General features: G+C 43.9%; 1 protein-coding gene across 1 annotated transcript in view; it reads right to left on the bottom strand.

The window, feature by feature from the left end:
- Window positions 1-14,800, bottom strand: part of REELD1 (reeler domain containing 1) — a 95,492-nt gene that overhangs the window by 54,426 nt on the left and 26,266 nt on the right. Inside the window, exons 3-5 of the mRNA XM_063458483.1 lie at window positions 14,193-14,415; window positions 1,210-1,343; window positions 405-669 (exon numbers count right to left, since the gene is read on the bottom strand). Of these exons, the coding sequence (XP_063314553.1) occupies window positions 405-669; window positions 1,210-1,343; window positions 14,193-14,415 (622 nt within the window). The remainder of the gene's footprint in view (window positions 1-404; window positions 670-1,209; window positions 1,344-14,192; window positions 14,416-14,800) is intronic.

Here is a 14,800-nt window from a genome sequence, read left to right as displayed (position 1 = left end):
TTCATTCAGGGGGGCCCTCTTTTTCAGGCCTACCCTCTACGTCGGTTCCGGCACACCACACCGACTTAATTCCAATCACAAGGTACTTCACTATACGATATTAACCGACCACAAATATTATTTACCATAAAGTTTAATTCTGTGCCATTTGCTTTTAGTTTTGCGCTGTATATTCTAATATGATGCGTAACTCATTGCTTGAGAAATAATTACGTAATTATAGGTATCTAAATAACATGTCCTTATTAAACCATATTCATAGTATACAAAAGCGTCCTTTCATTCAAACCCGTCTTGCTCCTTATTAAATATGGTATTAAATGCAGTATATATATATTAAGTATATTTCTCAGTAGAAACAACCTATTTCAACCACGTATACATTGTTTTTATTTTTACCATACCGTACAAGAATACTTTTGTTAGTTGAACGACTCTGGGATATTCTTGGTATGTGAGGCAGTAGTGATGGTTCAATTATAAACTTGCTTCTTCTTAATGATTGAGTGGAAGGCTTTGTTTGATGTTTAGTATGTTTAGTATGGGTTTCTGTGTTAGCCAGAATATCATTGCGTAAACCAGATGTGAAGGGGTGTAGAATATCTGGTGGTTTCAAAGTAAAATAAGGAGGGTCGAGAGCACTGGCAGTGCTGTTAGTAGGCACCAAACCTATTAAGGAAATAAAAAAATAGTTCAAAGTTAACAAAACTTATAAATATGTATACTTGCAATCAGTTATCAGAATGCCACACACATTTGTAGTCAATGGTCCACACTAGTGGTTCTTAACTTTTAACACAGGGATCCAAATTCTGTACATGTCATTATCTAGGGAACGTATTCTTCAACTGTAAAAGTTGCTTGCCAATTTATTTTTTTCAAAATATGAAAATGTCATAAATATATATACAAAAAAAAAAATCAAAATATCAGAATATTAGAATATTTATCAAAATATTATATTATTTTAAAAGTTTATTGGAAAATATTAAATAATTTGAAAAGCTTACCCAGAAATATTCAATTGATGCCTATATTTGCAAGTCATATATTTTATGTTGGTGTACTTTATGTCTCACCGGTACTTATGTATAAAGTTCCTGTGTTTAGTATTTCTACTTTTTTTTTTCCTTTTATTCCTTCTCTTCACATATTTTATAATGTATTCTTTTTTCATCAGAACTGTTTGCTAGTCATGGTTGACCTTACCTGATACTGTGGAAATTGAAATAGTTGAAACTTCTGGTTTGTGTATTTCCGTTGTTCTGTTTGGAACTTGTTCTAACAAAATAGAAGATTCAATCCTTGCCCAGTAAACAAAATACGACTGAACAATGGATACACTGTTGTGAGAAATAAAATATAAATTTTACTTTTCCACCCCAAAACTTACATTTTCATTTTAACAGAGCATACTAGCCAAATTCCTTCTATGTCTGCCTCTTATGTTGACACAACACTGTGAACGTGCACAATAGTTTTTACTATGACACAAAACTCTATAATATTTGCGTAATTATTAAATTCCGTTGCTATGAGACCTGTAAACAAGCTCTTTTGCAATCAATTCTCCTTAGATGTCATATAATTAGCTTCATAAACACATCTTGCAGCCCAAGGCACTATCAAAACAAATCTGAAATACAGTTCAGTGGAGCACCAAACAGGGAAGATTATAAAAAATAGTTTACAAAGTGCACGCCCCCAGGAACACAATGAAATTAATTATTAGAAAACAGATTAAACATGGCACAACTGCAATTCTGCCTAGATTAGACTTTTCACCAACACTTGGTGAACAGGTATGGATGGCATTTGTGAGAAAAGTAATAAATAGGCATATAGTTATTCAAAATAAGCAAGAGAAATAGGCAGCTAAGAAGGGAGAAACTGCCCATGGGACAACTATAGCTTCTTGATCCAAGGAGATATCTGACTGCCATTCTACCGCAGGATGGCAGTCAGACATCTGCTTGGATCAAGAAGTTATAAAACATATGTGAAAAACATTCTCTTGCCTTACAAGACCAAAATCGAACTTTTTTCCCCATAGCACTAAATACAGTGTGACATATAACCAGTGCTTCTTATGACTCTTAGAACACCGTCTCCAAAGTCTGGAAAAGGACTCATTGAGATACTTGCAATAATTGAGTTAACCAAGTATTGATTCACAGGGGCCCATGTACATCTCAGATGCCTGAATGCAAATATTTCCCCATAGTGATCTAACATAAAAAACTGAGCTCCATAGATCCACCAAGATGTAATAAGCAGAGTTGAAAAGGGCAAATGCAAATACCCATATAAAATGTATTAAAATAAAATGTAATACAAGCTTAACAGTTAAATCTAACAAACAAATTGCAAGTGAGAGTCAAGTTATGATCCACCTCAATGCAAGCATAGAACACCAGACAGATATTGTGTAATTGCAAGCTATGCTCTGTCCACACAGGGTATTCCTCAGTGTATATTCCACCTACTGTAGAAAGAAACAGTTCTGTGCATCCAGTTTGGTTGCAATTGCATTGAAAAAGGGATTGTGCCCGAAACGTCTGTTTATCCTGTGTCCACAAATAAATGGCAGTAGCACCTAGGTGTGCACAACCAAACTGGACTCCATTTCTTTCTACATTTGCTGATATACTGTTGGTAATACAGTAGGAGACTCTGCAGCTCAGGTTTTATTAATGTTTTTTCTACCAAAACTGTGTAGGCAGATAGTGCCTCTACCTCATCCTATGCATATATTCCACCTACAGCATGACCCTTGTCTTAATGATTCATTATTGCTTCTTCTGTTTCTTTTTATTTGTTTTTTTTTATAGTCTACTTTCTTATACATTATTTAGTGTTTAGATTGCACAGTTCCTATCTGAGGGTTGTGTGTTTCTCCTGAATATATCCACTTAATTCACATACTCCATGACATCAGGCTCTAACGATGGAACTAAGGAGAATTATCAAGACTAAATGTTGTATGGCATTCCATTGGTTGCCATAATGTTTGTTCCGTATTTAGTACTTTGACCCAGAATAAACCTTAGATGAAACTACCCTTAAAAGAATAAACCATTATATTTGTAAAACTATTTAGTAGATATACCTCCAAAGAAAACAAACATTTATGTTTGCAGGTATTCTTTGAAAGTACATGAAAAAACAACTTGCAAAAGCTGGCGACTTTGAATGTTACATAGTTACATAGTTCCATAGCTGAAAAGAGACTTGCGTCCATCAAGTTCAGCCTTCCTCACATATGTTTTTGCTGTTGATCCAAAAGAAGGCAAATACCTAGTCTGAAGCGCTTTCAATTTTGCAACGAACTAGGAAAAAGGTCCTTCTTGACCCCAGAATGGCAGTCAGATTAGTCCTTGGATCAAGAAGCTATTACCCTACATTGTGTTCCGGGGGGAAAAATCAGTCAGATAATATCCAATGCTTCTCCTTGAGTTGTAGTATACTCATTGGGAAGGATAAAGGCAGGTGTGCTGGGATAGGCTGAGTCTGTGGAGCTAAAGGAAGCAGAAGAAAACCTCCCTGACTGTGATTTTTATTGACTGTTTATAGACTGCAGAGTGCAGACTTGCTATCACTATGACAGACTCCAAACACATAAAGCACTTTAGCAAGCTGAAGTTTTTCGTATGTGTCTGGAGTGTTCCTTTATCAGGTGTATTCACTAAAGTGAAAATTTAAAGTGAATTCAAAGAAAATTTCCAAATTTAAGGCCATAGAAGCATAATTGAATGCCTAGCTGTCCTCGATAATCCTTCCAGGTTGGTTATTTGGACCTTAAATTTGAAATTCACTTTGAATTCTCACTTCAGGAAAAAACCCTGTAAGTCTCTTTAAATGCTTAAGTTACGAAATGTATATTTCAAACGTACCTGTTTTCACATGAAGGAAAAATATTTCTATTAAACTACACTTAAAAACTATATCAAACAGGAGATACTGGGAAAAGTGTGCGGCAACAATATTTATTATTTTAAAAGAAATCACTATTTTATTTTAAATTTAAAAAAACAACAACACATTATTCATTTTTCCTGTGTATTGTGAGATCTAGGTATATTAATTCCTTAAGGGGACAGTGCAACCTTGTACAGCTACTTATAACAGTTTTATGCATTCTGGATTTCATGAGGAAAAGCACTATTTAGGAACACACATCTTTAAAGGATCACCAGGGGCGGACTGACCGGTCGGGCACTTCGGACATGGTCCGAGGGCCAGGCCGGGAGGGGGGCCCGCCATCAGGGGGCCCGCCGCACCTTTAAATACTGCAGCCGCCTGAGCGCTCTCTTAAGAGCCTCAGGCGGCTGCAGCTTCTCACCTCACCTCCCTCCCCTGTAGCGTGGCCGAGCTGGTCTCCGGTCCGCGGTGCCGGCCGGAGTGATAGGAAGGTGCACACTGAGTGTGCACCTTCCTGTCAGTCCGGCCGGGTACAGGAAACAGAAACTCCTGTTCCGCGCGGAACAAAGAGGGAGGGAGGGGGGAGTAAGAACAAAGAGGGAGGGAGGGGGGGAAAGAACAAAGAGGGAGGGAGGGGAGGGGGGTAAGAACAAAGAGGGAGGGGGGTAAGAAGAGAGAGGGAGGGGTGGTAAGAAGAGAGAGGGAGGGGTGGTAAGAAGAGAGAGGGAGGGGGTAAGAAGAGAGGGAGGGGGGTAAGAACAAAGAGGGAGGGGGGTAAGAAGAGAGAGGGAGGGGTGGTAAGAAGAGAGAGGGAGGGGTGGTAAGAAGAGAGAGGGAGGGGGGTAAGAAGAGAGGGAGGGGGGTAAGAAGAGAGGGAGGGGGGTAAGAAGAGAGAGGGAAGGGGGGTGAGAAGAGAGAGGGGGTAAGAAGAGAGATGGGGGTGTAAGAAGAGAGGGTGGAGTAAGAAGGGGGTAAGAAGAGGAGGGGGAGTAAGAAGGGAGGGAGGGGGATAAGAAGAGGGGGAGGGGGGAGTATAAAGAGGAAGGGGGTAGTAAAAAGAGGAAGGGGGGAGTAAGAAGAGGGGGGGAGTAAGAAGAGGGGGGAGGGGGGTAAGAAGAGGGGGGGAGTAAGAAGAGGGGGGAGGGGGGAGAAAGAAGAGGGGGAGGGGGTAAGAAGAGGGGGAGGGGGTAAGAAGAGGGGGGAGGGGAGTAAGAAGTGGGAGGAGTAAGAAGAGGGGGGAGTAAGAAGAGTGGGAGAGTAAGAAGGGGGTAAGAAGAGAGTGAGGGGGAGTAAGAAGGGGGGTAAGAAGAGGGGGAGGGGGAGTAAGAGGAGGGCAATTGCCCCCTCCCCTGTCCGCAGGCACCGTGCGGGCAGCCGGCAGGGGAGGGAGGAAGAGAGGACCCGGGAGCTCAGCCTTCAGCTCCTCTGGGTCCTTCTTGCGCGAGCACAGATCGTGGTAACCGCGGCAACGTTACGGCTCTTGCGAGAGTAAACTCTAGCCCTGGAGCTACGTGCTAGAGTTCACTCTCAACACTGTGACCACCAGGGATTCCCACAGGCTGGCCAGTAGCCAGCCAGCCAGCCCACAGGCCACCAGTTAGGCTTACAGCCAGCAAGCCCACAGCCTGCCAACCGCAGCCAGCAAGCCACAGCCTGCCAGCCAGGAAGCCACAGCCAGCAAGCCACAGCCTGCCAGCCGCAGCCAGCAAGCCAACAGCCTGCCAGCCACAGCCAGCAAGCCCACAGCCTGCCAGCAGTAGCCAGCAAGCCCACAGCCTGCCAGCAAGCCCACAGCCTGCCAGCCGCAGCCAGTAAGCCCACAGTCTTCCAGCAAGCCCACAGACTGCCACCCAGCAACAGTAATTAAGGTAAGAGGAGCCAACTTGGCCTAGGTATCAGCGAGCTATGTTGTGTTGCTATATTGTGAATAGGAACCAGAGTGTTGGAGAGACCCCCCTCCAGGCCCCATTAGACTCCATTAGACTCCACACTCTCTAAAGGACACTGAGATAGCCTCTGCTAGAATGCTCCCCCCCTCCATGGCCCATTAGCCCTCAATTGTAGTCTCTACTGGGGCCTGGAGGCGACTGTTTCCAGCAGGGACACTGAGATGGCCTCTCTTAGAAAGACCCCCTTCCAAGCCTATTAGACTCCATTGTAGTCTCTAATAGGGCCTGGAGGGGATTCTTTCTAACACACTCTCTAAAGGACACTGAGATAGCCTCTGCTAGAAAGACCCCCCTCCATGGCCCATTAGCCCTCAATTGTAGTCTCTACTGGGGCCTCGAAGGGATTATTGCACTTTTGTTCCTTGTGTCTAAAGATTGTGTAGGGTGTGGCTGGAGGCGGTGCATGGAGGCGGGACATGGGTGGTACTTGCTGCGGAGTATGGGTGGGGCCTGTAAGGGGGCCCTTGATTTATTGAAGGTTCTCAGCCCGCCCCTGAGGATCACTATAGTGTCAGGAAAACACTATGTCATCCTTGGGGGACCCTCACCCCTTCAGCTGCTTACCTTAATCCAGCGCCAGGCTCCCTCAGCGCTGGTGACCTCTCCTCCCCCGCCGACGTCAGCTTCCGAGTGGAGCGGAATGCGCATGCGTGGCAAGTGCCGCACGCACATTCAAACAGTCCAAAGGAAAGCATGTCTCAATGCTTTCCTATGGACGTTCTGCACGCTGGATGTGAATGTCGCATCCAGCGTCGCAGAAGCGCCTCTATACAGCCACTAGAGGTTGGATTAACCCTGCTTTGTAAACATAACAGTTTCTCTGAAACTGCTATGTTTACATGTGAAGGGTTAAAACCTTAAGGACCTGGCACCCAGACCACTTCATTGAGCTAAAGTGGTCTGGGTGACTGCAGTGTCCCTTTATATATATAGGGCACACCTAATATCAAGTTGATTAGCAACATAGGGAGTAATTTGGCAGTTTTTCATTAATCACAAAATCATATTTTACCTTTAGTGACTATACTTTACACTTATATTTTAAAAAGTATTGTTTGTGTAATTTTTGTGTCACCATAAAAATGTACAATACAAAATCCCAATAAATCTATTCCAAAGTTATAGTGCTACAATCTGTATTAAAATCATGGGTGTGAATAAAGATACTGTACTTTTCTGATCACAGGCAAATTGTGCGGTTTACTCAATCTTTACATTTTGCTCAGCATTTCAAAATAATCCATATGTCTCTGTTCTGTTATACCCTTGGATAATAAAGAACATAGGTCCCTTTCTGTTTACTCAGATACTGTTGGTGTTCATGGTGAGTTTTCATCAATACACTATCAGGGTTATTCGCAAAAGTGAGAATTCAAAATAAATTTCAAAGGCCAAAGTAGAGTAAATAGAAGCATAACCTGCTAAAAACAATGTTTACATTATGGCTATTTTGCCCTTAAATCTAAAATTCACGGGGGCGTGGCTGACCGCCGAGCAAGATGGCCGCAAACTGATCTGCTCCGGCACTTGGGCTCTACAATATACGAATATAACCCAGCGGAGATCGTCATTTAACCCCGAAAACACAATGTCTCAACACAAATCTAAGAAAAACCCCACCAGAGGAGACAAACAAAACTTTTTCGGCCAAAAAACAACCGTGGCAGCGGAGTCTGACATGCCGGGCCTACTGGAGGGAGAAGGACTAAGTGGAAGTGAGGACCGCGCGGCAAACAAGCGGGAAACACAGCCCTCAGAAACACTGACGAGGTCCTACTTTGAAACAACTATGGACGCAATGTCCACAAAGCTGATCACCACTTGGCAACTCACAGCGACACAGCTTAGAGCTGATATCAACAACCTCACCCACAGAACGAACAGCATAGAATCGGAATGTACAGCACTGGCGTCATCGCACACTAAAATGGCCGACCAAGTACAAGCCCTGGAGCAACGGCTAGACTCCATGGAGACACGCATGGCGGACTCAGAAGATAGAGCACGGCGCAATAACTTACGCCTCAGAGGGGTCCCAGAATCCGTACTGCAGGGCGACCTACAAGGCTTCGTTAGAGGTCTCATGCATGCCTATGCCCCAGATATACCAGCAGATATGCTACTGGTGGACAGGGTCCACAGAATCCCGAAGCCCACTTACCTACCAGATACAACGCCCCGCGATGTCCTCCTACGGGCTCATTACTTCCACATAAAAGAACTGATTCTCCGATCCAGTAGGAGCAGACCGGACCCACACCCGGATTTTTCCAGCGTGCGCATCATGGCGGACCTGTCAGCGATGACACTCCGCAAAAGAAGAGCTTTCAGCGCCATTACTGCAGAACTGAGAAACCAGAACATCAGGCATCGGTGGGGATACCCGACAAAATTAATTATCACCAAAAGTGGAGAAAACTTCGTGATCAATAACCCAGAAGAAGGGAAAAACTTGCTGACAAAATGGGGCCGGAACGCTGGGCTACCTGTAAAAGAAGCCGAGACACCACGCTGCACTGATGTCACACCGGCAGCACGAGATTCTGGTCAGAGGGGCACTGCAGAAGCCTTCTAGCCGCAAGTATCACCATGTTATCAAAAATACATTTGTACACTACGAACTTATACAAGTTGAGATTTTAGGTTTAACGCTAAATTACATTACTTAGCTGTTTTTATTCTTTAATAGTATGTATGTTCTACAATAATGTTGATTTACCACTACTAAAGGTAAAAGCCATATTGCATGGGGCTGGGATAGGCTGACGACTTATACGTGATTCTTCTCAGTGAATACAGTGATACTTTTCTGAACATGAGGATGAGAGGTTTCGAGGTGGAGGAACCCGTCGCCTTCGCTCCCGCCTCCCCCTCGGCCACTCCCATGTGGGGCTGGCCTGGGGGGCGGTGGCGGTGATGGGGGGGGGGCGTACAACATGAGGCCGGCCTGCGGCATATGGGAGACAGAACAGGAGCCCCCCGGCTGCACTTACACACCCTTATGCTATTCAGGGCATCTCTTGGGGACGGTAGCCTACTCACTGAGGACTTGGGATGTAGCTAGGGAACAATTACTCAGATCACTAAACAAAGAGAGGTCGGCAGAAGATCTGCCCAATAAGCCCTAGACTGCATGCCGCCGCGCCGGCCCAATGGGGGTGGTGGAGGAGACAAATTAAAATGAGAATGTTTGGGAATGGCGCCGGACAACCGAGAGAGCCCTTTGTGACTGACATGAGACACGTAACAAATAAGGAAACCCGGGCGGGCCCATACTTCATATGTAATACTCTGTGTTGACATGCCCGACACGTCGGGATCTGGTAGAATCACTGAGAGGGGGAAAGATCACACACAACTTAATCACAAGCCGCCCCTAATGAATCTAAAAGCAAAAAATCTAAAAGCATGAAACCAATTAAGAAAGAAAAAAAAAAAAAAAGAGTTAAATTCTAAATTAAGTTTTAATTAACTAGTTAAAGAACCTAACTGATAATGATCTCTGCTCAACATATACCAATCACCAAGGAGCCCACAGCCACCCTTTAGGAAAGTTACTACTCCTATCCCCCCGTGGTGCCTACGCACCCCGATAATTAGGGACCATCCAGACGGGTCTGACCCATTACAGGGCGACCGCGTGGACTAGGTCCACTTTTCACCCAGTCCCATACTTTCCCCCCCTACCCCCCTCTTCCCCCTTCTGGTTATCCCAAAACCCTCTAACTACACCCCACACCCCCAACCCCTCCACACACGACACGTCAATTCCTTAACCACACAGTACAATGAAGATTTACTCCCATAACACGAGGGGACTAAACACACCGCACAAGAGGCGCATGCTACTTGAGGACATAATCCGCTGCAAAGCAGACATAGTGTGTGTCCAAGAAACGCACTTCGTTGCTTCCAAAATCCCCAAATTTGGCCTCAGAGACTACCCGACGCAATACCATGCGACCCACTCCTCTAAATCTAAGGGAGTTTCAATCCTGTTCCACAACTCCCTAACGGTCGAAACATTAAGCATCAAAAAAGATGGTCAGGGACGGTATCTGATCCTTCACTGTATTATTAACACTCAACCCTATGTCTTAGTAGGGTTCTACAGCCCCAATGACCACCAAAGAAACTTTTTGTGTAAAGTCCTGAACAAAATCCCACAATACACGAGCGCCTCCCTAATTCTATGTGGAGACCTAAACCACACTTTCAACTCCCGCATTGACACAACTATCCAAAGCGACTCACACAGACACAAAACTCTAGCGACTCAAAGCAAAGCACTTACGAAACTACTTATGGAATACGGCTTATACGACCTCTGGAGGACACTACACCCCTCTACTAAAGCCTATTCATTCTACTCTACGGTACACAAGACACACTCAAGAATCGATGTCATACTGGTATCTGGCACTGTTCTCCCCAAAATCTCCCACTGTGACATAGGGACCATATCTTGGTCTGACCACGGCCCAATCACCGCACAACTAAAGGACCAATACTACCATAGAGGCAAACCCCCCTGGCGCCTCAATGACACACTACTACACGACACCGAGTTCAACAAACAGCTCCAAGAAGAGATCCATACATATTTTGCGCTCAACGACACCATGGATGTCAGTGCTACCACACTATGGCAAGCACATAAACCGGTAATAAGGGGAGTACTAATAAGCAGAGCCACATATAAAACAAGACAAGCAAAACAACAACATCTTAACCTATTACGCAAGCTAAGAGATGCCACCAACGCACATTTTGTGCATCCATCAGCAGCTCATGCCCAAACAATTGCTGAAACAACTAATCAAATAAATGAAATCTCACTAGCCAAAACGTCATACATCCTCCAAAAATTGAAACAAACAACGTATTCACAAGGCAACAGAGCTGGGAAACATTTATCTCGACTATTACGTCAAAAACAAGCTAATGCTAAGATCCCCTACTTGATAAACAGCAAAGGCGCAAAACTATATAACCCACAGGACATCAATGATGAGATGGCGGCATACTATCACACCCTCTATAACCTTAAAGAGGACACGACGGTGCCACAACCAACAACTAAATTGATTGCTGACTTCCTACAACAAACCACACTACCAACCCTGACACCTTCACAAAGTGCAACCTTACAACAGCCTATATCATTACAGGAGATCACTGATGCAATCCGCGCACTGCCCGCAGGCAAATCACCTGGCCCAGACGGCCTTTCAAACATTTACTATAAAACCTTCGTCACCTTACTAGCACCACGATTGGGAACTGCCTTCAACAAAATCCTACAAGATGGTTCAATGCCACCAGAAATGCTAATGGCCCATGTGGCAACACTACCTAAGCCGGGTAAACCCCCAATCAGAAGCCAAAACTTAAGACCTATATCCTTGCTGAATACGGATATAAAGCTATTAGCCAAGATCTTCTCTAACCGCATAGCACCAATCATTCCCACGATTGTAGGCAAGGACCAAGTCGGCTTTGTGGGGGGTAGACAGGGAGCAGATGGAACACGAAAGCTGCTGAACATACTACACGGGACACAGAGAGATGGAAGCTCGAGCGTCTGGCTATCACTAGACGCAGAAAAAGCCTTTGATAGGTTAAATTGGCCCTTCCTTCATGCAGTTATCACCAAATTCGGTTTCCCCCCCCAAATAACATCCCTAATCAAAGCATTGTACTCCTCGCCAACGGCTAAGGTGATCAACGGAGGCTTCGCATCCCATCAATTCACAATATCGAATGGTTCCAGACAAGGGTGCCCCCTGTCCCCTATCCTTTACATCTTGGCGTTGGAACCTCTCACACAGAGGATTCGAGACAATCCAAACATCCATGGCATAACCTTACATGGACAGGACCACAAACTAACATTATTCGCCGATGATATATTGATGACGCTAACACAACCTCATATTTCCTTACCGAACTTTCACAACCTGCTCGAACAATATAGCCAATGCTCATACTACAAGCTAAACATGACCAAGACCCAAGCAATAGGTCTCCACATCTCTAAAGGCGAATTACTCTCCCTGACACAAAACTATGCATATGATTGGCGCAAAGATCATGTAAAATTCCTGGGGGTCAACATAACCCCTATGACAATGAACCTACACAAAGCCAACTACATCAAGCTGCTGACCGGACTCAAAACCATCATTCAAAATTGGAAAGGGAAATACGTCTCCTGGTCTGGTAGGATAGCAGCGGTCAAGATGGTACTCTTACCTAAACTCCAATATCTTTTCCGCACACTCCCACTCAAATTGCCAATGCAATACCTCAAAGACATACAATCACTCTTTAACACCTACATCTGGGGATCCATTAAACCCAGAGTAGCAAAAACGACTCTGTACAAAATGTTTAACCAAGGGGGCATGGGTATGCCCGATGTGACAGGTTACTATAGGGCGGCCCAAATAGCCCCACTGTTAGCCGCATTCCATCATATTCAACCATTAACATGGATGAAGATTGAGCAGGAATTTGCTGAAGGACACCCACTCACGCACCTAGCATGGCTACCCAAAGAAAAAAGACCTATATGCCGAAACATGCTACCCACGACAAAACTAACCTTAACACTGTGGGACAACTACAGAATGAAGCAAGGTCTCATGGGACAAACTCCCTTAGCACTCCCAATAGCAGCCATGCCGATTCTTATCCCTGACTTTAATCATAAGATTTGGAATAGGCATGGAGTCCACACATTGTCCCAACTTATGCAAAACTCGCACCCCAAGTCATTTACAGAACTACAAACAGAGTTCAACCTCCCCTCTGTAGCTCACTTTTCATACCAACAACTTCTATCCTGGATCACTACGCAACGAAAGGAACGACCTTCGACTGAGCCAACAACACCCTCCGTAGCAGTGGAAAGGATCTGCCTGCGCAGCAACCCACCGACAAAACTAATTTCCACGATTTACGCCTCAGAACATAAAATGTCCAACACAGACTCCCTTCCATTCAAGTCACTCTGGGAGAAAGAATTTAACTATAAATTGACAGAAACTCAATGGAAAACAATAATCCAAGCCCAAAAACGAATGACCCTGTGCGCAACGCATATTGAACTATCGCGTAAAGTACTATATAGATGGTACCTAGTCCCCACCCGGCTCAAACACAGCTACCCGAACATGTCAGACACATGCTGGAGGTGCCAAACCCAAAAAGGTACGATGCTGCACATCTGGTGGCACTGCAGCAAACTTCAGGCCTACTGGCAAGAGGTTCACAATCTCGCAGAACAATGCACAGGCACACAAATTCCCTTTAAGCCAGAAACATTTCTACTCCTTCTGCCCCCAAAAGGCCTGCACAAAATGCAACAGTACATATTATACCAAATACTTATCGCAGCCCTCACAGAAATCAGTAGACACTGGAAAAATTCAAACCCACCCACGATTGCAAAATGTATACACACAGTAGACACCAACTGCACATATGAGCTGATGGCAAGACGAACACGATCTAACACAGAACCCTGGCGCAAAGCCTGGGACACCTGGAAACAACACTCCGCACTCCGCACACAGCATGACCTCGTGAAATCAGTGAACTAATTGGTGGAAATAATTGATAGGTTAACTAATTAACCAATGGGCACACTAATTCTTACTAAACCCTACCATCTTCTCTTCCCCCCCCCCCCCCACCCAGCTACACTTCACCTTAGCACCTCTTTAAACCCACAACAAACCACATGAAACCCATACTGGGCACACTACTACTGGCACTGCATTTGCCATCCTTTGGGCCAACATGACTCATATAGTATCATCGACCGCGGACAAAGACCTCTCACATACATGGGCCTTTCACTCAGAAGGGTAACAACAAGAAGGCTACCAAGAGAGAGTGGGATTTATGATGGGTTTTATGAATAAGTTTTATGAATAAGTTTTATGAATCAGTTTATAAATAAGTTTTATAGATGAGTTCTATAAAAAAGATTGTGAAAGAATGCAATATAACGCAACCTTCTCTTCTGTACGGTTAATATGGTCTAAGATGTGGTAAAGAATATAGCCTGATACGTGCTAGAAATTGACGTGACCCCCTTCCCCTTCCTTTCTGTATTCCTTTATACCTGCAAAACAATAAAAATTGTCAAATTCAAAAAAAAAAAAAAAAAAAAATCTAAAATTCACTTTGAATTCCCCTTGAATGCTCACTTTTGTGAATAACCCTGTTTGTTTACTATATTTTGGTTACCGTAAATGTAAACAAATATTTCCTAATTGCAAGCCTGACTAAACGTAATTGATGCTTTCTTACAAAAATTTAATGTCCCCAACAGGCTGATCTGGTGCCTTCCACACAAAAGACAGGTTTCTCTTCAAAGACTTGTCTGAATGGGTGACCGTGTCTCCATCTTCAAAGCAACTTAGAAGTTTGGAACCGGGTGGTATAAATACAAAGGATCCGGCTATGTGGTCATCAGAAACTCTGCGAGCTTGAAGGAGAAAGCCCATGAAATCTCGTGCACTTCTCACAGTAACTGCAAGACAAACCAAGGTGTTATTACATTTTTTATTATCATAAAAATATACTCCCCTGGGGCATCATTACATCTTGTTCCACAAATGAAAGTGGATGAACATATTTGCACTGTTACTTCCTTAGTTTCTCGTTAGAATGTAAAATAGTTTAGGTTCATTAACAGTCAGTGGTAGGTAACTAACATACATAACTGCATTGCTAAAACTTGTTCATAATTAGTATTGTGCTGAGAGACTTGCTGCCATAAGTAGGCTATGGTGTCATATACAGCAAACAAAATGAATAATGCAAATTAATCATACTGAACACTGAACCATGTTACTGGAAAAATCATAGATTTGTTTTCTTTTCTCACTCACACTCTAGGTCACTCACACAGCTAC

Source organism: Pelobates fuscus, chromosome 6 (genome assembly GCF_036172605.1).
Source record: "Pelobates fuscus isolate aPelFus1 chromosome 6, aPelFus1.pri, whole genome shotgun sequence".
Classification (NCBI taxonomy): Eukaryota; Metazoa; Chordata; class Amphibia; order Anura; family Pelobatidae; genus Pelobates; species Pelobates fuscus.
This window is presented reverse-complemented; position numbering and strand designations above follow the sequence as displayed.